A 22,705-nucleotide genomic window follows, 5' to 3' on the forward strand; every position below is an offset into this window, starting at 1 on the left:
TTCAGGCTTTCAAGTTACATATTGTTCAAAAGAAACACAGAACCTGCAGTTTAATAGAAAAAGTTTGGAACTATTCTTTACTCCTCAGGCTCTTAACAACTGATGGTATCAGGCATTGGACATTTTTTGCCCTTTCTTGCAAGATGCAGGGAAAACAAGTGAAACCACAATGACTTCAAACATACTTCAAGTATTTGTAAAAACATGTGCTGAACAAGAAAAGATACGGAACACTCAAAAGCATCCAGTAAAACTAAGATTCTTGCTATTGCAGGTATGAGGGAGAAAGAGAAGGGGTAAGTAAACAGTGACTCCTCCTATTTCAATGATTCCAGTAACCCAAATCGTAACAAATCATAACTGCAAGGCCCAACAGAACTCCAAAGATATCAAAATGGCAGTGCTGGAACCTTTCTTTCCTCTCATTTTTTCTATTTTCCCCTTCTCCCACCATAACATTTCATGTCTGGCCAAGTTTTGAAAAACTAACTAAGAAAGGCAAGATGTATTCTTTGGGTCTAAAGAGTTCCTGCAAAAATACACTAACAGCTATTTCAATCCGAAGTGCTCAAAACGCTACTCACCTAAATGAAGTGTTTCTGGAAGCCCATCTTCAAATCCATCTTCAGAGCCTCCTTCTATTCGTTCTCCTGATCCATTTTCATCCAGACTTGCCATTATATCAGTACAGCATGTCCTTGAAGCAGCTGAAGTCTCTCCATCAGTCCGCCTGTCTCTCTTATGTACTCTGGAGTGAAGAACAAGCTGGTGGTATGTTCTGAAGGCTTTACCACACTCCGAACAGTGTGTTGGTTTCTCTTTGTTCTGGGACAATTTAGAATCCATCTCCATAGAAGGCACTTCACCACCGGGATGTTTCAGTTTGTCTTGGGATAAATTACCATTCCCTGTGTAACCGCTGTTTTTATTTACTTTTGACTTCCCTGTAGTTTCAGTCTGGCTACCTTTATTTGCATTCCAAATTTCACCAAGTTCTTCTTTATCAGAACATGAATCATCATTGTCCGTACTTCCTTCTTGTCCCGATTCTTTGACTTGACCATGGCCTACTGCAATTTTACCTTTGGTAGCCAGCTGCCAGGCTTGATATGTGTTGAAAGGATCTAGTTCAGCTATCCATTTCACAGGTTTTTGTGATTTGTCATTTGCTGGACCCAAGTTTGGTCTTAAGTTCAAGAGCCGCATAAATTCCTCTCTTTGAGACATTTCTTCTGCATTAGATTCACCAGTCACTTGGGGGCTTTCACCACTGGGTACTGATTCTTTGGTGTGCACTTTACTGTGCTCAATTAGAGTCTCTTTATTGAGAAATAGGAAACCACAAACCATACAAATTTTGTAAGGTGACGTTACATTTTCAGTTACATGCTCCTGCACCACCTCATTTATTGTTACGGGGATTTCAGAACCTTGTTGGTGCTTGTTTCTAGAACCAGGCTTTCCAGTATGTGTTCGCATGTGATTTTTGAGGAACCATGGCTCTTTAAATCTTCTTCCACATACATTACACCAATACGTAAAAGAATCTTTATGCTTTTTCATGTGTGCCTCAACATCAAAAGCCTCATCAAATGTTTGTCCACAAACTTCACAACTAAGTTCTTCACTGTCCTTTCCATTGTTCGGTGAAGGCAAGTTTGTTCTTACTTGGCATTTATCTAAAGGACTAAGATACTCTGCTTCAACACGCAGGACAGCTGGTTCACAAAGAGTGGGCCTATGCTGAGTTAAAACGTGCTTACCAAGTTCTTCAGGATGTTTAAAAGTCTCATCACAAAACATGCAGTCCAGAGGCATGCAACCCTCAGCTTGCATGAGAAACTTTTCTTGCAAGCTTTTGTAAGAAATTGTGTTTGTTCCTTTTATTGTCATTGAGGCATCACTATTCTCCATCTGTGCACCAACAGTACTGGCTATTCCATCCGGTCCATCCATGTATGCCAAGAGAGGCTGAGTTGGCATGTTTCCTACGTTCTGTTCCCTATTACGTGTTTTAATGTAAGTTTCAGTTCTTTGGGGATGCTCGCTGATCTCAATAAGGACACTTGTAAAGTTCTCCAACATGTGCTTACAAGTCTGCTAAGCTAAAAAAACCTCTGCCAGGAAAATGCAAAAATTACTTCTTTTTCATTTTTATCTGTGTTCACACGTCACTGCAAGTGTATTATTCGGTTCTCTCAGTGACAGAAGGAAGTTTTCTTCCAATTTTTCAAGTCTATAGAAACAGCCAGTTGCACTTTTTCTGTATAAGCATTTCAAATAGTTGCATTGGCCAAAATACACTCACAGACAAGTTCAGTGCCACAAAGAACTCCAGCACCTGGAGAAGAGAAAAAAAAATAGTCAGACTTCTCAAAAGAAAATGAAAATACAGTATACCAAGTAACAAACATTAGGGCTAAAGAACCATCAAATACTTTTGAACACAGAAGGCATGCTTTTAATAGTCTATGAGGAACAGCTAGAAGGCACTCTGGTCACTTTTCTACCTGCTGCAGTTGAAATAGTATGGTCTTGAACATCCCTTAAGCTGGGCTTCTGTATTAAGATCACTATACAAAAGCAACACTTTGTCTACTATCTATTCTAAACCTACTCTTAGCCAGTTACGCAAAGCTGCTGAAACTGTATTTCAATACATGCACTACTGAATTCTTAACAAGCAAACGCAGCAAGCCAAAGTAACCTTTCCTCAAATCTGTGAAACCAGTATTGAGAGGCACAATAAAACTTTACTTGTTTGCTCCCTAAAGGCTGTTGAGCAGAAGACTTCACACACACACCCCCAAGACTAGACAGCTTGGAATTAGTTTTCATAGTTCCGGTGCACAGTAAGAATCAGTATAAACTGTTGCATTAAGAACTATTCATTGATACCACTCCTGATGCTTTTACTATCATTTTACAATCTGTGACAGCTTTGGGCTGGTACAATTGGATCATCTCAAAGTTCAAAATAAATGAATGATAGTTCCCTGAACAGCAGTTTACTTCAAGGAAATGTTTCTCATTTCAAACTGCATGCAACAAAAAAGTGTGCTTTATCAATTATACTCAAAAGGGAAAGTTTAAGGTTTCACAAGAATAAAAAGGTTTATAATATAGTTAAGTCTAAAGGAGTTATAATGTCTGCTAGCAGCAATTAATGGCCACCACTCTTCAAGCTGGCAAATTATAGTATTGTAGAGCTCAGGACTCCACTTGATCAAGTTTTTGAATAAAGGAAAAGTCTACCAAACTAACACAAAACTATATAAACTGAAGATAAATAATTCTGAAATGAGGCACATTTCCAAATAAATTAGTATCTAATGAAAAGAATGCATTCAAAATTGGCTGAAACGTAAAACTTTCAGAAAATTATTTCATAAAGGACAGCTGGCCAGCAATTCACGTTACTTGAATTACTATGCCTTAAAATACAATAGGCTTCACAGCTCTTATAGCAGGAGACAGTACAGGCAAAGTAGGGTTTTAAAATTCATCTCAACTTCCACCTCTGCCTTGCTTTTTTTTTTTTTGGGGGGGGGGGGGTTGGAAATATTTTGCTTTACTTAAGCCAAAGAAAGGGTTGCAATCCAACCACAACCCTGTAATAGTTCAGGCTACAGAGATTTCCGTAACAACTAATTATAGCAGGTAAAGATGTGGTTATCTATGCAGCTGAGGTTACCTTCTCCTGCCTTTTCCCATCAGCAGTGCTAGCTGGAGAGAAAAAGGTGGTCTTAAGCCCTTAAATCTTAAACCATTTCACTAGAAATCAGCCACCAGGACTTGAACTGTTTATATAGTTTGGTGGCCCAAACACATCTGCAGAGAAGGCTCCTGTAAAGCCGCCTGCTAGCGGAACCAGAACATCTAACAGCCATAGGAGGTTGATGGGACAGGATCTTCAACCAGCTGAAGTGAAAAGGCGACTATAAGGTTGTGATACAATGCCTTCAACTATATTGGATACCTTCACCTACCACAGAACAGTCAAGTCCAGGCAAGATAACCACCTGGGAAAGGAAACATGACAACACATTGCCAGGAGTCACAGATCTAACGTCTTAAAACACTTTATCCACTCCCTGCACTACAGCCTTGCCCCGAGAATACTCTTTGGTTTTAATTTGAAAAGTTAGCAGCTCCTTCTCCACCATCATGAAGATGGGTTTAAGGGGAAGGGAAAGAAGAAAAAAAAAAAAAGCCACCACAACACACACAAACCCACAACCACACCAGACCACCAATACAGAATAAAATTATTGTTGCCAGTTGCTTGTCTTCCATTTTTTTCTGTACCTTCAGAGCTTTGTGTCTTCACTGTACAGTCCTCTAATCCAGGTCTAAACAACAATCAGGTCTAATACCAAGAAGCTTCTAGCTTTTTTTAAACCCAAGTTGTTTCAGGCCTGGGCCAAAAACTCATCATAAGCCAAGTTAAGCGTGAACAGAGGGATCTTGCAGGGCAGGGTAGAAAGTCTAAGAGGGAACAAGCCACTGGCTGACCGGTTGATGGTAACAGAAGCTAGATTTTCTGCAGCCAGTCTCCTTTCTAACTACACCCTTTACCCCCATGTTCAGTTTTATCACTGCCATGATTAACACTTCCTCTCTGCATCATGACTCAAGAATCTCTTGTAACAGGCAGGTAGGTTCAGTCTATGGTGTGACACTTCGGAATTGCTTCTATTGCAGCCTTTGTGTTTGCCTTTCTACCTTCCCTACTCAGTTTCGACTTTCTGGCTTTCACTCACCCCCTACAGGCAGGTGAGGAAGCTATAACACAAGTTTGAAGCTGAAGTAATTCAAAAAGCTTTCCCTTTTGTAAAACATAAGGAAAAACATATCAAAGGGTGCTGGTTAGCATGTTTTACTTCATGTTTCAACTTGCTGTTTTGTTCTATTTCTACTGTAGTTTTAAGAGGCGTTTTTTACACAACAGGGTAACATGCTGCAGCAAAACTCATGTGCATAAACAGTGACTATCTGCCTGAAAATAAAGTATTTGCAAACCAAAAATGAACTTCAACTTTGAAAGACTCCTGAACACCTAACAATGAATATCTATCTAGGCAAGATAAAAAAAATTGAACTTAAGAGTTTAATGCATTTACTTTGAGACACACAGGTAAGCGCTCTGCAGTAGTAGGTATAAGAATCATCCTACAAAAAGGCCAGAGGCATTTCTGGGGTATGAAGTCAGAGACAAATGCCAGCGTCTTAAGTCCCACATACTGAACTGCTGAGATTTGCACCAACTATTTCCTTGCTAGTGTCTACAAATACAGAAAAAGCCAATTATGCTTATTACGCTCCCCACGTTGTGGCATTACAACATATACAAACAGAGAAACAGAAATTAAGTCACTGTAGAGACAAAACAGATGAAAAGCAGCAGAAATCCACACTCAGTCCCCTACCCTCTACAGCATACTGGGATGAGGTGAGGGTAGAAGAGACATCCTTGTAACACGGACCACCACACATGGTTCTACTCAAACCTAACCTAGGATAATACAAACATTTTGTAAAAACCATATGCTTCGAGATTTATTAGAATTTAAGGGACGGGCATAGATCAAACCTAGGGAAGGCCCTAGGTTGGTCACTGATGTGTGAAAAATCCACCTCAATCAATCAATAACATTTTCTCTGGTAAGCCCTTTGAAAATGGGTCTGTTTCAATCTTATTGCAGCTGTCCAAAAAACTAAACCTGTCCTCACAACTGCACATACAAATACAGAGCATATAACTAACACATGGATCATGAAGAGTTTAACAGGAGTTTGGAAGCAAATTTTAGTGGATATCAATAGGTTTGAACAAGCCATTCAGAGACTTCTTCCATAGCTCTTCTATGCACTTTACGCACCTCCACCAACCTATGTCAGCTGCTGAATGCTTTTCAAGCTTTCACTGTTTTTAACAGGAGGCTCTGAACACTTTGGAAGAACTGGCCACAAGCTCATGCTCTAGGCAGCATTGCAAAGGAGGGCAAGATATTCCTGTTTTAGGAGTCTGAAATGCCTATTTGCAGTTCAGGCAACTATTTTTCTTGGATATGCCATCACATACAGGAGATAGTACTTACAGACTGAATAAAAACTGCAGGTAGCATTTCTGAAGAGAACTGCAGATGGCAACTAGAATTATCTTTAAAATGAGAGGAAAAAAGACTACTACTAGCGTCAGGAGTTGAGCTACAAAGTTCTAGTCTTATTTTTGTATTTGGTGATTACACACCACTGATTAGATATATGGCTTTTATAAGTAGGCATGATTTTACATTCTTACTGTTTAGACAAGCTAACACATGCTAAAGCTACAAACCAAGTATCTACACTAGGACTTTATCCATTATTAACAAAGCCTTTCTTCCTAGTGAAGATGTTATGTCTTGGATTTAAGAACCAAAAATGCTGATTAATTACATTCCTGTTATTCAAAACCCTGTAGGCAGCAGCAAAACTGTCAAGAGTTGCCTTAATTCTGTACTATTGCTTTCTTGAGCAAGTGGACAACCTGCAGTTTTGATGAGCACGGTAACTATTTGTGGCTGATGCTCTGTATATTAGCTTAAAACAAACACACAGCCAGCAGTACCTGGGGTTTCTTCTGTTGTCTTTCACTTTCAGAAAACAAAAGAAGAGACACAACACACCAGTATTAAGAGATACTGAGTAAAGGAACAGAACAAAACAGGAAATCCTTCCTTCCAATAGCTGAAAAGCGATAAATTAGCTACAGATTATCTCAAGGTTGAAAATAAAGAATTACTATCCTTTCCCACAATAAAGTGAAGTCAAGAAACCCTGACTTCCGACTCCCCTACCCATTTGTAAATGTCAATATGCACGTCACCCCAGAGTCCAGTGCCCACATGTTCCAGTGATTGCTGCAACTGCCTTGCGGTGAATGAGACTGGCAGAGGAACCCGTCTTGCTCAGCACACGTGGACATTTCCTGGACTAATCTGTCCAGAAGTAGCAAATTCTTAACTGCAGGATGCCATCTATTGTACTTTATTCTTCCAACAGTCCAGAGCCTGAGCATTTAGCAAACTTCAGTTCACAACTGATTTATATTTGGCTATATGGCCTTTAGTCAAATATTTCAACAGGTTTGCAGCGATACCCATTATATTTATAAACACCACAAAACATATATAAAGATTGAACTGGACAGATGAGAACATCTTGTTTTCATTGCACTTGCCACACAACCAAAGAACCACACCAAAAAGCTGCTGCATATAAATGGATTATTAAAACAGAGAAAGTTTTAATTAAATGCCTGTAGAGAAGTTTAATTTCTTTTTATTAAATTACACAACCAAAGACAACATATTACATTCTCTCTAAGATTTCTTTGGGAAATGACCCATCAGTAGTAATTTTATTGCATTTCTACTTCCTGCATTTCAAAATGTCCATGAATATGTAATAAAAACTCTAGACACACCTTTCAGAGAACAGCAAAGTCTAACCATTGAATTTCTCATCTTAAAACACTACAAAGCACTGGGAATAAAAGTTGCACAGCTAGTACCAGGAAAAAAAAACCCTATAGCTGGCTAATTCTATGCTAGCAAAACTATCGTTAAGCCATAAAAAGCAAGCTGGAACAATTACAGAAGTTACCTAGTTGCTGCAACACTTCCTTAAAAATAGAAGCCAGAAAACTAGAAAAGCTACAACTAACTATATGATAATTAGTTACTTTTCTGTGTACAAGAAGTACTCAGACATAACTACCTGAACAAACTCTTAACAGATCCAGCATTTAAAAGACACCCAGAGCTTCTTTCACTACCCTAAGGTTCCACAAAGTTTCAAAGTCCTACATAATCCAGCGCCAAAGAACAAGAAACCCATACTCAAAAACCCACCAGAGCACCAGCTGCTGCAGATTAACCACCTTCATTTTTACTGTCTATTTGACTTGAGAAATTTTTAGGTAACTCTCAATTCTCCTTTAAAACAAAAAACCCCTAACTCCTCATGTTTAAAGATGTTTCAGGATATAAAGAGTCATTTTACATGAAACATTCTTTTCTCTTTTTTGTTTATACCTCAGAACAGGTTGCTGCTCTTTGGCATTGCTAATGAAATACATTTTATACTGCTGGTTGCTTATTGGAAACCACAAGTTATTTAAGCACTTTTCTTTATTTCAGTCTAAAAGTTTTGCTTTTTCAGAATAGTGGTTCCAGTTCTGTCTAATGAACATAAATAAAATGAACCAGTTAACATCACTTTTTCCTCATTGAGACCGCAAATAAAAAACTACCTTATGGGTATTATCTATTTTGTCGGGGTACATCTATATCCAGGTATAATACTGATCATAGGCAGAGTGGCTCATGCATAAATAGATATAACTTCAAATTCTCAAATAAAAGCCTGAGCAGAGGCTGAACTTAGTTTATGTAGTGCATTTTTTTATATATACATATGTATCATTGCATAAAGTTAAACCAGTTGTACCACACCTAGTGTACACACAGACTATTAAGCAGAAATACCATCCCTAAGTAGTCGCTCACAATATTCAAGAGCTCCAAACTTTTCAGATAGTACCTATAGTGTCCCAGGTTATAGCGTAGTGTTTGCAGAACCCATGGGTGACAATGGTTCCATTGTACAAGCACGTCGGGTGTGCTGTGGCCTTCATAGGCTCCTGTGTTTAGTCAGAAAGGGAAGCAAAGTGTTATTGCGAGGTTCTAATTTACCAACTGCTCCAAAACATTAGTCAGATTTCCAAACATCCACAGCATGAAATTTCAAGTTTGTCACTACAGGTATTAGGGAGTTTATGGGAACCACATAACTTCCTTTCTCCATTTAAGAAGAAACATATACACATCACACCTCACGCAATAAGATGTTTTCCTTTGTTAGACAGAAACGTCCTTTCTACCCCAATCTGAAGGAAGGATAGTCCCTAAATCTAGGGAAGATGACACACTATTTGCTGCACAGCCTGTGGCCTTATTTCTGAGAGTACAACTGTCCATCTGCCTATGACTTAAGTTAAAACAGTGGAAAGCTATAAAAGTCAGCACAGATAAAACATTATTTTGCAGAGTAGCAGAAGAATCTGCTTTTCTTCCTAACACTACATGAAGCCAATAACTTACTCTTCATTACTGTGTGTTCTATTGCTTTCTAGGGAAGGGAAGAGAGCTACTCCCTTCTAGCTTTTAACAGTATATCATTTTAACACAACTTCCCAGTGTATTTCTTTGTTAATGGAGCAGCACCTGAGTACACCTAAAATTCTCATCCACACACAGATTTTTACACCAAGTGCTCAAGAACAAAAATGTTTTTAAATAGTTTGTTAACAGTTCAGTCTGATAAAGAACTAACATGAATACTTTTAAAGGAAATGGAGATTTAGGGGGAGGAGGGGAGGAAGAGAGTTGTTTGTTTCAGTTGCAGAAAGATCAGAACGGAAGACTTACAGGTTGAAAAGAGAGCATAAAAGATGACCCCAAATTGGAATTCGCACTCCCTAAATCTGCAAACTTAAGTCCCCTTGTTAGTCTTCATCCTCAAGGCTTGAAGTTTTCGAAGTTATCCTGAACTTAAACTCTTAAGAGGGTTTTTTATGGCTTATCTTTTATCCTCTCCAAGAGAGAGGCTACTCTGTTTTCCTCAGTTACACACCCTTCTAACACCACTGCAAAGCTTTCCAATGCAATGATACTAAGACAATTCATAAAAACAAAGTGAAGAGACAGAGACATATGCACCAGAATGCAAGAATGTTATTATCCAGGCATTTCTCCACAAACACTTTAGAAACTAGATTTTGTGCTGAAAGCTCTTTTACAGTCAGATAAAACAGACATACATGCAAGTAATTTTCCTCCTGAAGTCTAGCAAACAGGATTTTAATCACCAGTGGAAAATAACTAGTAGTTAATAATGAACAATATTAGGAAAACTTCCTCCCCCACATTTCAGACATCTATACTAATAGAAACAAAGGATATCCTTTCTCTAAAAAACCTTTTCCTGTGGAGTCCCTTTTTCTTTAAGGCTATATGTCTAACAGTGTTTTGGCAGAGGATGGATGAGCTGAATGTGTCTCCTCATTGAGCTGAATGCCTCTTCTATCAAAAGATGTAATTATTCCTTTTAAAGCAGAGAACATATAAGCTCACATCATTTTGCACATGTTTTTCCTCCACTGAGCAAGAGCAAATATAAAAGAGACTAATTCTTGGCATTAAAGGAGGAAGTGCTACAAATAAGTATTGACTTCTAAAGTTCAGGAGGACTGCTCTAACAGCCAGATTTTTTTTTTCCTTTTTTTCCCCTCTGATTAGAAGGGAATTTCTCAGCAACCACAAAACCAAAGTGTACTTTAGACAACATGAAGCAGCCAATACCTGTTGTAGAAAGGCTGAAAGACACAAGAGTGATCCTATTTTAAACAAGTCTGGGACACATTTCACCACTGCTATAAGATGATGCAACTTCATTAAATCAAGAAGTTACATGCACTTAAACTGGCAATGACCCCTTACCTTACAAAACAGTTTATTGTTCTCTCCACAGCAGGTAAAGACTCTCTTGGTGGAATGAGTGATACATTTTTACTGTTGAGTCAGTCTCACCTTACATAGACTGCCTTATGTGTTTAGTCTTGGTTCTCATCTGAAAGAAGGCATTTTCAGAGACCTTAAAAGCACAATCAACTTTCTTACTTCTTGGCAGAAGGATGTTAGGTCTCTCCAGTAGCCACAACTACAAAGAAGTGGTAAATTCAGAGTTTACCAAATTAGACTTTAATTCCTTATTACTCAAGAGCCAGGAGTTCCTCCATAGCAATTATAGGTAAGTTGCATCCCTTTGGGCACCATAGGTGAAATAACAGGAAAAGAGATACTCTCCTACTATTCCTGAATTTGAGACAAGGAGTCACTTCCAAAGAGTTCACTTTGCTAAGGCCATTAAACTTCCCTAGTGCTCTCACCTGATTTCAACTCTGAATCTCTTGCCCAACACTGCTAAAACCCTGTACCTTGGAAGAAAAAGCAGTAACTTCTTACCCCTCCCCTCTGCAAAGCACTTTGAAGTTGTCACTTTCAAACATACCCACAATTATTTATTTACAAAAATCAGTCTTGAAATATGGAAAAAGGTACGCAGTCCTAGGGAAAGACATTTACTTCTACTTAAGTCATCCCCTGGACTAGCATCTGAAGATACTAAAATAGAAAAGTGCTAGAAATAGACACTTCAAATAGCTGCCTCCTTTCTTCCATGCAGGTGGGAGACCTTCAGACTCGAATAGACTGATGGAGACTAAACTTTTAATTGCCTAGCATTACATTACCTCCCACTGGAGGACTGAAGGGATGTATGGGATGATGTACTCCAACCTACAGGGCTTCACAGTGCCAAACTGACCTAGAAAGGGCAGTTAGCGTCCTCAAGAAACCGATCTTTCAAACAGGCAGTTTCACATACAAATTCTACTAGCATAAGAAAAAAAGGTTAGAAAACCAGTAAAGATAAACAGAAATTGTGGCTTCTCTGGACCATCTTTACATCTGTTTTCCTTACAGTGTACTTAATCATCATGGTCTTTGGAGTACATCTAATTTGCTTCTTCCTACCTGTGTACCAGAACAAAGAGAGGCTGACATAACCCCAAGGATTTCACAAAACCAGTTCTCAACTATCATGATAAAGCGTAAGCACAATACAAGTGCCTTTAACTTCCCGTATGTAGTTTATGGCAGAGGTAAACTGCACTCACTTTATTACACTGAAAAATGCAAGTGTACCCATTGCGCATAAACAAACTCAGACTTTGATACTTTTAGTTACATAAAATCTTTAGCACATAGAAAATCCCTATCCAGTCAATTATTCACTTATATTTGGAAGGGTTTCTGCTCAAATCTTTAAGTCATGCTGATCTACATAATTTTCCTGCATGTTCTAACCACATTTCCTCTTGTACTTTCTTTTGAAATTCTCAAGGCAGGCCAATAACTAATTCAATCTTCTGCAATGAACTCAAAGGCATTGTATTTTGAAAGAAGTATGTCACCTGTATTTTTGATTTATAACTCATTTTTTCCCAGCACATACATTGTTACACTTTGAAATTGAAAGTCTGTTCTTATCATACCACTTAAAGTACTGCTCCCCCTTAAAAAAAAAAAGTTAAGGAAGAAAAATCAAGAGCTAGATTTATGATAAACTATAAGCTATGCTCTGACCAAAATCATATGACTACAACAATAGAAATTTTAATATTTTTTCCCCCCACTGACATATAACCAGGTTTGCCATAAACAAGTTTTCATCAGCAACAAAACAAGATTATTTGGGAATTTCATTGAAAAAAAGTTGATTTCTAAAAGCAAATAGTTTTGAGAGTAGCTTTCTGTTTGGAGGTGCACAAAAACCTAGGTAAATTCAGGCTGGAGAAGTGTGTTTGTTTTTTTTAATCCTAAAATACAACGCATATTGAGAATCTTACATAGCTTGGTCATATCCTTTTCCTTACTTTTGTATTCAGTTGCAAATCTCTTGTGGTATGAGTCACATCTCTCTAAAAGCATGCATACAGTAGTCAGCAGAATCCCCTGATCGTATTAATGCACCAGAAAGAAAAACTTTTTTGTTACTGAAGTCACCTTTAAAAAAGGGGGGTCAGGGGTCATCAGAAATTACTCAAAGTCCATTAAAAGTAAATAGCAGTTTGAAATTAATGTAGTTATGAGATGTGGAAAGAATATCTGATTGGAACGCTGATGTTCTAAATCAAGAGTCTCAGAAATAAGAGGGCTGAGCTGGCAAATGGCAGCCCTGCTGTAACTGAAATGTACTGTCTTGCTATATTTAAAGACAATACCTCAACAGTTAAGTATTAGAACATTTTAAGTGAGATAAATAAGCATAAGACACGGGCAAATATCCTTGGTTATTTAATCATCCTGAAAGCAGTGTGGAAGTGTGAGGGTGAGTTCAAAGGTCAAACTCTTCTTTCAGCTTCTTGCAAAGAAAAGCAAGCTTAGCCCATTTTACCTTAAGGAAAGGGGGGGTGACTGTTCTTTCCATATGCCAGCAGTAGTTACAGCATTTCATAACACAGGAAAGAGGGAGTGTATTTACATATACAGTGTATGGAATCTTTTACTAGGACAATGAATTCCAAACCAAGATTCAGGTTAGAAAGAGTTGAGACAACAAAAAGTCCCAAAGAACAAAGGGAAGTTAAAATGTACTTAACATTTCCCCAGAGCTTAATTACAAACTCTCAAATTTTTGTAACTAAAAGCTTATTGTAATCACAGTTTTGAAAGTCTAAGTGAAACACACAGTTCCCTTTTAAAATTATTTCCCCCTGATTACAGTAATAATTTAGCACTTTGTTCAGATAAAATATGATATTAATCTATCAACATAGTTCTAAAAGAAAATATAGTAAGGAGAAGATAGATTCTGAAGATTAGAAATAAGTGCTCAAAAAGGAATTTTTTGAGAGATCTAATGAAAGGGGAAACCAAAATGAAGTAACCTTTTGTGTAAGACAGCCTGATAAAAGGTGCTAAAGTTTATTATCTTCCTCTTTCTAGCCTCTACCCTAAATCTTGCTCTCCCCACCCCTACCAAAACAAAGCAAAACAAAAAAAACATTATTCACTTAAAACGAAGAAAAAAAAAAAAAAAAGAAAGAAAATTCTCTAATCCAAAGCCTGGAAGCCATTCTCTAAAGACTACTTAATATGAAACTTTGTTTACAAGATACAAATATAGCCTTCTTACCACATTCAAAACCAGAAAACATCCACTTATTTAAAGAAATGTTTTTTCTATTTTGATCAAGAAGGATGTAAGTATTCATTTTAAATTTAAATTCAGCCCCAATAGTGCCATATGAATGTTTTAAATTCGTATATGATATGCACTGTTTAAGAATGTTTAAACAAAGGAAGTAGGAGAAAAGCCTCAAAATACACAGCAAAACTTAATGGCTTCAATTTTAAAATATATATTGATTGCAGCATGGCAAAATCATTCTCTTATGCTTACAGCCAGTCTTCAGAAAGAATAAGTGCAGTCAGTGTAGTAATTTGTCCCACTGGAAATTCTGTATAAAACATCTACCTAAAATAAACAAGGCTTCGCAGCAAGAATCGTCAGTTGCCATTAAGGACACACCTTAAAGTTCTTACCACACAGTAACTAAACAAGTACAAACTAGTGGTGACTGTTTGCTACTTTTGTCTTAAAAGTTAAGAGATCAATTCACTCAGTATAAGATCTTAAGATAATTTTCTTACAAATGCAAGAGACAAACAACGCCAAAACACGAATAACCAGGATTTGAGTGTCTGATGTTTTATCAGAATGCTCAAGATTCTTGTAAAGACAAATATAAATATTAACATTTAAACCTGACACCACGTAATACTAAAAGGTAGAATGCTTAACTGCTCAGAATACTAGTGCTCTGGTACTGGAAGGCAGCTGTTGTTCCCCTGCCTTTTCTTTTGTTGTGCTTAATCTCATGTCAAGTCATTCAACCAACTCCAAAGCGATGAAGACGTAATTGAACAACCTTAACTAAAAACTGATCTACTGATCTTAAATTAGCTATACGTACTGTTTAATGATTCAAAAAGGCCAACATATGAAAAAGAATTTATAGGATTTAAATCAGCAACTCTGGTGCATGCAGAAGAGTTTGCTTGGCTGTAGGCCAAGCCAATCAATAATCACTATAATAACATGTTTCTAAAGTTATTTGTTTTTCATATTCATCATCCTAAAAACTTAAAAAAAACAAAACTTGATAACTCATACTGATTTCAAGAACGAACTTGATACAAAATCCAAATATTTTGCACAGAATTACAATATTGCTCATGAAAAACATGTTACAGAAAAATTAGTGATCACAAAGCCACATTCCTGCTACAGATCTTAAAATATTGTCTCAGTTACAGAACTAGTAAGAGGAAGAAAAAAGAAAAAAACCTCCACCCTTTCCCTCTTCCCTCCCCCTCTGCCAAAGAATGCAGTTTATCCTACTTATTTGAAAATGTCCTTTTATATTATCCATGGAAACGCTTAAACCTTAGTGTGGACATCACTAATTTAAGTATTAGTCTTATTCCCAAACCTACAGTTAGTAAGAGCTCTTAAGAGCAATAAAACATGGCGTTAAAGCATTTGCAAGCCATTGTCATAGCACTGTGCTCTGATACCTTTGCAGACACAAAACCAGCCCCCACCAACCACCAAGCATGTAAGCATTGGTCAGCAAGTCAATGCCTGCTATTCAACTTGTAGTTAGGCGTTTTATTTCTGTGTCTTCCAGATCATATCACTCTTGCATTTCAGGGCCTAATAAAATGTGAAGAATGATATGCTCCCTCTCTCTCCTTGTATCTGAAACTGCGTTATTTCCCTCTCTCCTTTTTCACACATTCTTACAAAAACTTCCCTTTTCACATACTTCTATAAGAAAATATTTCACTGCATCTACTTCAGTTCCTATTTCTATTTTCGATTTTCACTAGATCCTTCTGCTACGGCCTCCCCCTCAAACCCACTGGTAGAAACTGATGTAGTTTTAAAGCTCAAGGTCATTTCAGAAATGGAAAAAAAAATGTTATTGCCTTAAAAAAACCTTTAAACACACAAAACCCCTAAACCAAGCCCTTTTCAAATTCAAACGCCTTTCATCAGCGGATCAATAACCCAACATAAAGATTTTTGTTCACCGCCACTTCAAAACTATTACACTTCAATTCAAATACTTACTGGGAGTCACACAGCACATTTTATGGGATGGCTCATTAGAGTACATACAGACCTTACTTTGGCTGCAGGTCTTCTGTGTGGGAAACAAACAAAACCTCACACCCAGAAAGTCCAGTGGGTATCACGGAACAGGAATGAAATCCAATCTCTAGATATTCTAGAATTTTATTGTCCTCGCCTGGCAACCTCTTTTGTTGTTTAAGAAGTCAGTTGAGGCTTATTTATTTATTTTCTAAACTTCCTACTCCCTTAAAAAAAAAAAAAAAAACCACGATGCCTAAGAAATTACCGGGAAGGGTTTAGTCTTTTGAAGACAAAGGTAAATGAAACAAACCCTGGCAATGCGGATCAATAAACTTTTCACTCACAAGCCCCCCCCTCCATGAGCCACTTACTACAAATCCTTCTTCCAGGAACATCTTTGACTCACAAAGAAATAAGTCTCTTCCCGCTCCAGCCCCCCCCCCCCCCCCGCAGCCCAGGCTCGAGGCCCGGAGTATTTAAGAGCAAATCCCCAGGTATACAATGCAAGTTTGGACACCTACTTGCGGGGGGCAGCAGGGGCGGGGGAGGCGATCCCGGGCAGGAGAAGGAAACCGGGGACAGCGAGAAGTTTGCGGGTGGGAGGGAGCAGGGGAAGGGCTTCTCCCTCCCTCTCTCCGCGCCCGCCGCTGCCGCTGGCTCCCCTGCCCGCCCGCGGGCGCTGCGGGCCGGCCCCCGGGGGTGACGGGAGGGGCTCGTTACCTGCCGCCGCTCCGCCGCGTGAGGGGGCGAGGCCGAGCCGGGGTGGGCCGGCTGCCACACACCTGGCCCCCTCCCCGGCCCCCCGCCCCCGGGAGCGCCCCCCCCACACCTGCCCTTCCTCCTCCTCTCCCCGGGGGCGGTCAGTGCGCCTCACCAGCCTCCCAGGCGCCGGGACAGCACGGGGATGGGCGGCCCTGCTCTGCGGGGGTGGGGGGGGGCCCGTACCCTGGAGCTCCCCCCTCACAAAGAGGGGGTATACCCACCCCCCCCCAGCCCCCTTAAAACGTCCCGGAAGGCAGCTGCCCCCCCTCCCCTCCCCTCCCCCCCGGTCAGTCACACAACCGGCCCCTCACGGCAGAGGCCGCCCCGAGGGGAAGGGGGCTGCGCCTCCCTCAGGTGCCCCCTGTGAGGGGGAGGAGGACGGGAGCGGGGGCCGGAGCCTCCTGGAAGTTGACCCCCAGCCCTCCCTCACCTGTGCCTGAGCCGCCTCCCCGGCCGGCATCCTGAGGTGGGGGCAGAGGGAGGAGGGGAGCGGGGGTGGCCGCCCGCCCGCCAGCCCGCCCGCGGTGCCGCCGGAGCCCGGACTCGGCGGCGCTGGCGCTCGGGGCACTGTTTGTAAACCGCTCGCGCGGCAGCTGTTGCTCGGGCAGCCCCAGCGCCCGGCCCCGCCCACCCCGATTGTCACGAAGCCACGCCCCCGCTCGAGGAGGGCGGGGCTCCGGCGCCGGGCAGCGCGCGGCGGCGCGGGGTGCCCGCCGGGCCGTGAGGCGGCCATCGCCGCCTTTGTGCCGTCGCCGCGGCGTTGAGGGGGAGCGCGGGAGGCGGCGGCGGTGCGCGGCCCCGCAACGGCGGCGGGTCGGGGCCCCATTGTGTTTTGTGATTCAGGGCGATGGCTATCTTGCCTGAATAACAAAACGCAGCGGAGGGCGGTTGTATAAAGCCCCGTATCGCCCCGGCATAAAGCAGCACCCCGGCGGGGGCCATTACGGGCCGGATCGGCCTGGGCCGCGCCTATAGCCCCCTCTTTGCACATGTAAATAACAACAATGCGCGTCGTAAGCGGTGGCCGTCGGTGGGTCGTTGAGGGGTGAAAAGGCCCGAGCCACCGTTCTGTCGTGCATGTCACGATGAGGCGCCCCGCGTGGCGGAGCGGCCTCTGGAGGGGGTAAACCTGCATACCCCACGGCGTTACCCAAAAACATGAGGAAAAACATAGCCAAAACCCCCAGGATGGCCGTATTCTGCGTTTGTTCCGCCAGCCGGCAGCGCCCAGCTTTTCGGCGGGCCTAGTGCTGCTGCTCGGGAGATGCCAGGCTGCAGCGCAGTTACATGCAGCAAACAAAGCCTTAAAATATCTTTTTTTTCCCAAGTATTCCGCTTGGAACTGAGGAGCTTTTTAGGGCTTAAAAGCAACTTGTACCCCTGCTAGCAAAGTGCTTAATCTCTGCTAGACTCCGAGGTTAGCACCTTCCCCAAGCCAGCGGGATCGGAGAGGTGAGCTTCCCTGTGCTCCGTCCTGGTTTTCCCCCAAAGCCACACCGAGACCTGTTAAAGTCAGTTCAGTTTACATCAGTAGCTTTACATCACACCCAGGGGCTTATTTGCTCCAATATAAAAATCATCCTGCCTGAATGGAGGGCATTCCTAAAATAATTGCAACTAAAATGACATGGGTTTCTTCTCTTTTTTTTAATGTTTTTTTAAAGTTTTCTCAAAATGTTCTCCCAGTCTAAAATAAGCAACGCTACACGCGTTGGAATTTAGGTCACTTACATGGCAAATGAAGATTAATCAAAAACATTACAGAATGTGGTAATATACTCACCAGGTAATTCTGGAAGATGAAATATTTTCATTGGCAGATTTGAATTCTGTTTCTAATTCGTGTGAGGCAAGATTCTTTTCATAAAAGGAAGGTCAAAACTGGTAAGGCCAAACTTTTAAAACATCTGTGTTTAAGACCTGGCCTTTTAACTAGTCATATAGGTAGATGGTGCACCCTTACGAGCTTCTTGAAAGATAAAAAACCTCTGCGTGAATCAGCTGTGTGAACCAAAACCACAGGTTTTTGCCTTAGTCTGCTGCTTTACAGGTTTTATGGCATTAGGTCTTGGTCCTCCCACGAATCTGAATGGTCCAAGAGTTTTGAATTGATACAGGAAGAAACTGATGTAGAGCTTGCCCCCCGTGCAACAATTTCAGTTGGTTTTTTTAAGTTGATTTTTTTTTTCCCCAGTATGATGTATCCAGCAAGGTGTTTATACATGCATGCAAAATATTTCACTGTATTGCAAGAGCTTCACATTTATTTGTAACTTGCTGCACACTAATTTGTACTATGTGACCAAACCTGATCCCACAAACACTCCCAAGTTTAAGCATAGGAGTAGGCCAGTACACTTCAGTGGGACTTGCTATGTAAGTTTGAAGTATCGATTACCTACAAACCACAGCATGGCAAGAAGAACAAAGGAGAATTTTGCTGGAAATGGGTGTGGGAGGTACCAATGTCCTGAGTCACATGACTCTCTCAAAAATCATGACTGTTAAAAAATTAAGTCTTCAGATTTTAGTATTTTGAGAGTCCTTATATTGAAAGGTTACAAACAAGTTCAGGGCCCACAAACTTTTAAAAATAGTAAACTTCTGCTTTTGCTTTTAACTATGTCTCCTAGAAGACTCACACAGTCAGGTTTTGCAATATTTCTTGTTCTCATGACATACCAAAACCCATTACTTTTCCCCCCTTTTCATTTTTTTACCCTTTTTTAAAGGTTGTACTTCTCCAGGTGAAATATACTGACCTTCTTGATCACAAGAGGAGTTTCACTGGAGCCAGGACTCTGGGTGACTGTAAACATGATTTAACAGAGAACATAGAAGCTGTATGTTTTTTATCCACTTAAGATGTGGTACCTCTGTAGAAAGCATAAGAAAATATTTTTAAAAAGTTTCAGGAAAAAATAAAAGGCTCAGAATATTTTAAAACTTTTCTTTTTCCTTTTTGCGGAAAACGCATCATATAATATCACATTACATGACTGAAATGAAAACATCCAATTTATTTTTACAGATTAGCCACAATGACCTCTGTGATTTATGTTCATGGCACTGGAAATGTTTGATATGAGGCAAGGGCCAACTTGTAAAAATAAATCTTAGATTTTCTTCTCCCTCTGTTTTGCCTTGTGTTGAGGACATTTGCTGCCTTTCTGGAGAAGCTTCAGCAATCCATACATATAAAGTAAAAACTTCTACAACAAATGTACTGACAGACCTGTGTTTACTGTTCTGCACTATATGTTACTACACAGTCTTGCAATATTAAACCTAGCCCCAAACTAGACTTTGGAACCAGGCAGCATGCCCAAAATTGTGATAATCTCCTCCATAACAACAGAAGAAAATAAAATAACATTGCTGAAAGCTGAAAAGTTTAATTTCAGTCCCCAAACTCCTAATGTACTTAAATTTATAAGTTCTTTTAAATTGCATGCTGTACATTTACATTATGTAAAAAAACCATACTAAAAGTCTCTCGCAAACTGGCTCAAGTCCTGCTGTTCTGCATAGTGCACATGAGAAAACCCTCGTGGCGTGGCAGAGAGAATGAAAACAGAGCTGATCAGGCAACAAGGAAGCCTTTACCTAAATTTAAAGTCTTTCAGGATTACTGTGAACGTTTGTCTCAAACAACTGACCTGAGTAGCAAAATACCCGCTCCATACCTGGCAGCAGCAGATCAGCTAAGTTCTGTTCTTTCGCACAGGGACCCTCTCATTTTAGATTCATATTTAGGCAGCTATTCAGTCTGGCCCATCGTGTGGTTAAGGCACAAATGGGATTTAGGGGATCTGGGCTCAGACCCAGCTCTGCCACAGACTGTCTGTATGATCTCGGGCAAGTCTTCTCACAGGGCTCTCAAAATTGAGCAGGTTTCTTTTTTTAAGCCCCTGCTCTAGCAATCAAGTAATTACACGAAATTTTTCCGTTCAATGGCAGGAACAGATACACAGTGTTTTCAGCTTTTAAGGAGATAAGCTTGAAACCATGATAGAGTGTAACCTAATGGTTCAAAGTCAGGGAGCAAATTTTAGAAGGACTTTTTAAAATTATTTCAGGCATCTGGGTCGTGAGTTGGAATATAAAATTCTACAGTCTTCATTTGTACACAACAATTTCTATCTGTAAAATCAGGATCATTTTCCTTCCTTGCTTACAAAGTTGTTCCTAAGTTGCACAATGTTCAGATGAGACCCGAGACTAGAGAAAAGACAGAATCTCTTATGAGAAGGCTTTATCAGTGTTTTGTGGCTTGTTTTTTTGAATTTCCCCTTTGCACAAATTACTTCTTTCAGCATTATTTCAGCAGCAAGAAAAGAAAATCCCATCGTGTCAGATGATTCTCCTGTTTTTGCCTCTGCAGAAGCAGAGGCAGTAGTATGTTTACAGGAAACGCTTGCTGCGGAGGCACTCTGGTAGTTAGACACGGTCTCAGATTTGACTAACATGCTCACATGATTAGATTTACTAAATGAAGACACAGATGAGACAGTGATGAGAAAGCTGCAAGCAATCAGGTTCTTGCAACATCAGATAATCCATGAAGCGACTTTGTGCAGTAACCATGCAGAAGGCTCTCTGAGCCCTCCCCCCCAAGAATGTGCCTGGCTGTTGCATTAGTAACTATCTCCTCAGCCCATATTCAGTTACCAGGCTCCCTCTCAGCAGCAGCAGCGCCCCCCCCCCCCCCCCCCCCCCCCCCGCCCTTTGCATTCTAGACCAAAGTGCTGCATTCTTTAAAAACGCATTCGTAGGTATTTTTATGCTCAGCTACAATTTGAAGGTTTAGTTACTTTCTAAGCAGCACATTTAATGCAGAACATCTTATTTTTATAATGAGAAAGAAATTGCAGGGTTTTTCTTTCACTGTTTCATACATCCTGTCTGTATAAACCCATAGATTTCAAATCCTGCGAGGCACGTTGACAGTACAGCTATTAAAGATTTTCTATTTGACCTTGATTTTGTTTTGTTTTTGCTGCGTATGAACTTTAACAGACTTGAAGCATGACATGTCTTTTCTTTTCACTTATCACAGTACATGCAGGGTAGGAAAAGACATGTAAACAGGAGCTTGTTAATAGCGTGTAGATTGCTGAAAGAAAATACATCACTTTCCTGAAGCTCGTTTTGCTCAACCTACAGTTTTGTTCCTGTACTTTGCTCTGCAAATGGATCCTTTTCGAAATGATGGCACACCACGATGTGTATGTTCTCTTTTCTTATAACTCATGGGGTGAAAGATCTCCAGGATCTTACTGTTCTTTATTAAAGCACACATTAGCTGTTTGATAGGGTATATCACAATAGCAATAACAGCAACAGTTGCTACTGTGATAGAAAGAGAATAAAGATTTGCATGGAGAAGCAATACCTTTTATTAGATGTAGTTGGAAGAGAGAAGGGCTTTCAGTCATGCAAGCCTTTCCTCAGGACTGAAAACAGAAACAAACTTTGAGCATGCATACATTTGTGCTGTGCAGTGAATGAAGACAGATACATGTATTTGAAATACAAATAATGTAAAAATAAAAGGCTGCTTGAGCAGATAAACAAACTGAAGGTAATGAAGTCATACCCTCTGCCCCGAATGGCTGTTATCAGCACCAGAGGCCCTAAACTTTTGCTGTAACTTTCCAAATTGTCCTTCCCGGTATCACATGGCCTTTACTCTGAATATCAAGAGTGGGATCTACAGACTGGCTGTTAATCCTCTCCCTTCCTTGATTAGTTTGAGCTTCCAGCCTTCTCACTCTCAGTTTATAAACTACATCTTCCCATTGCTTGGATATAGCAAAAAAAAAGCATATTCACCCATGCTAATTAGCACCTGACACCGTTCTTCAATTAAAAAAAAAGTTTAATATTAAAAGCCCAACCCTGAGCTGACTACTCACACATACAGATGTAGGTATACACTGAACTCATTCTATAATCAAAGCCCAAATATATTGTTTTGAAACAATTACATGCTTAAATTCTGTATTTGGTAATACAACTTTCCTCACTCAAATAGTGTGCTCTGTTCATGCTTGGTACAAAATAAGTTGACCTACACCAAAAATCCAAGATCTTACAGAGCTCACAA

General features: G+C 40.3%; 1 protein-coding gene across 2 annotated transcripts in view; it reads right to left on the bottom strand.

Annotated features, from left to right (window-relative positions):
- Positions 1-17,183, bottom strand: part of ZNF217 (zinc finger protein 217) — a 28,804-nt gene extending 11,621 nt beyond the window's left edge. The window contains exons 1-2 of one of the 2 annotated variants that reach the window (XM_056353879.1): positions 17,027-17,183; positions 585-2,341 (exon numbers count right to left, since the gene is read on the bottom strand). In XM_056353879.1, the coding sequence (XP_056209854.1) occupies positions 585-2,085 (1,501 nt within the window). In that variant the 5' untranslated portion in view covers positions 2,086-2,341; positions 17,027-17,183. Of the gene's footprint in view, positions 1-584; positions 2,342-16,355; positions 16,538-17,026 lie in introns of those variants that run through there. The other variant, XM_056353881.1, reaches the window with a different exon arrangement.
- Positions 17,184-22,705: the final 5,522 nt, after the last annotated feature.

Source organism: Falco biarmicus, chromosome 10 (genome assembly GCF_023638135.1).
Source record: "Falco biarmicus isolate bFalBia1 chromosome 10, bFalBia1.pri, whole genome shotgun sequence".
NCBI classification, from domain to species: Eukaryota; Metazoa; Chordata; class Aves; order Falconiformes; family Falconidae; genus Falco; species Falco biarmicus.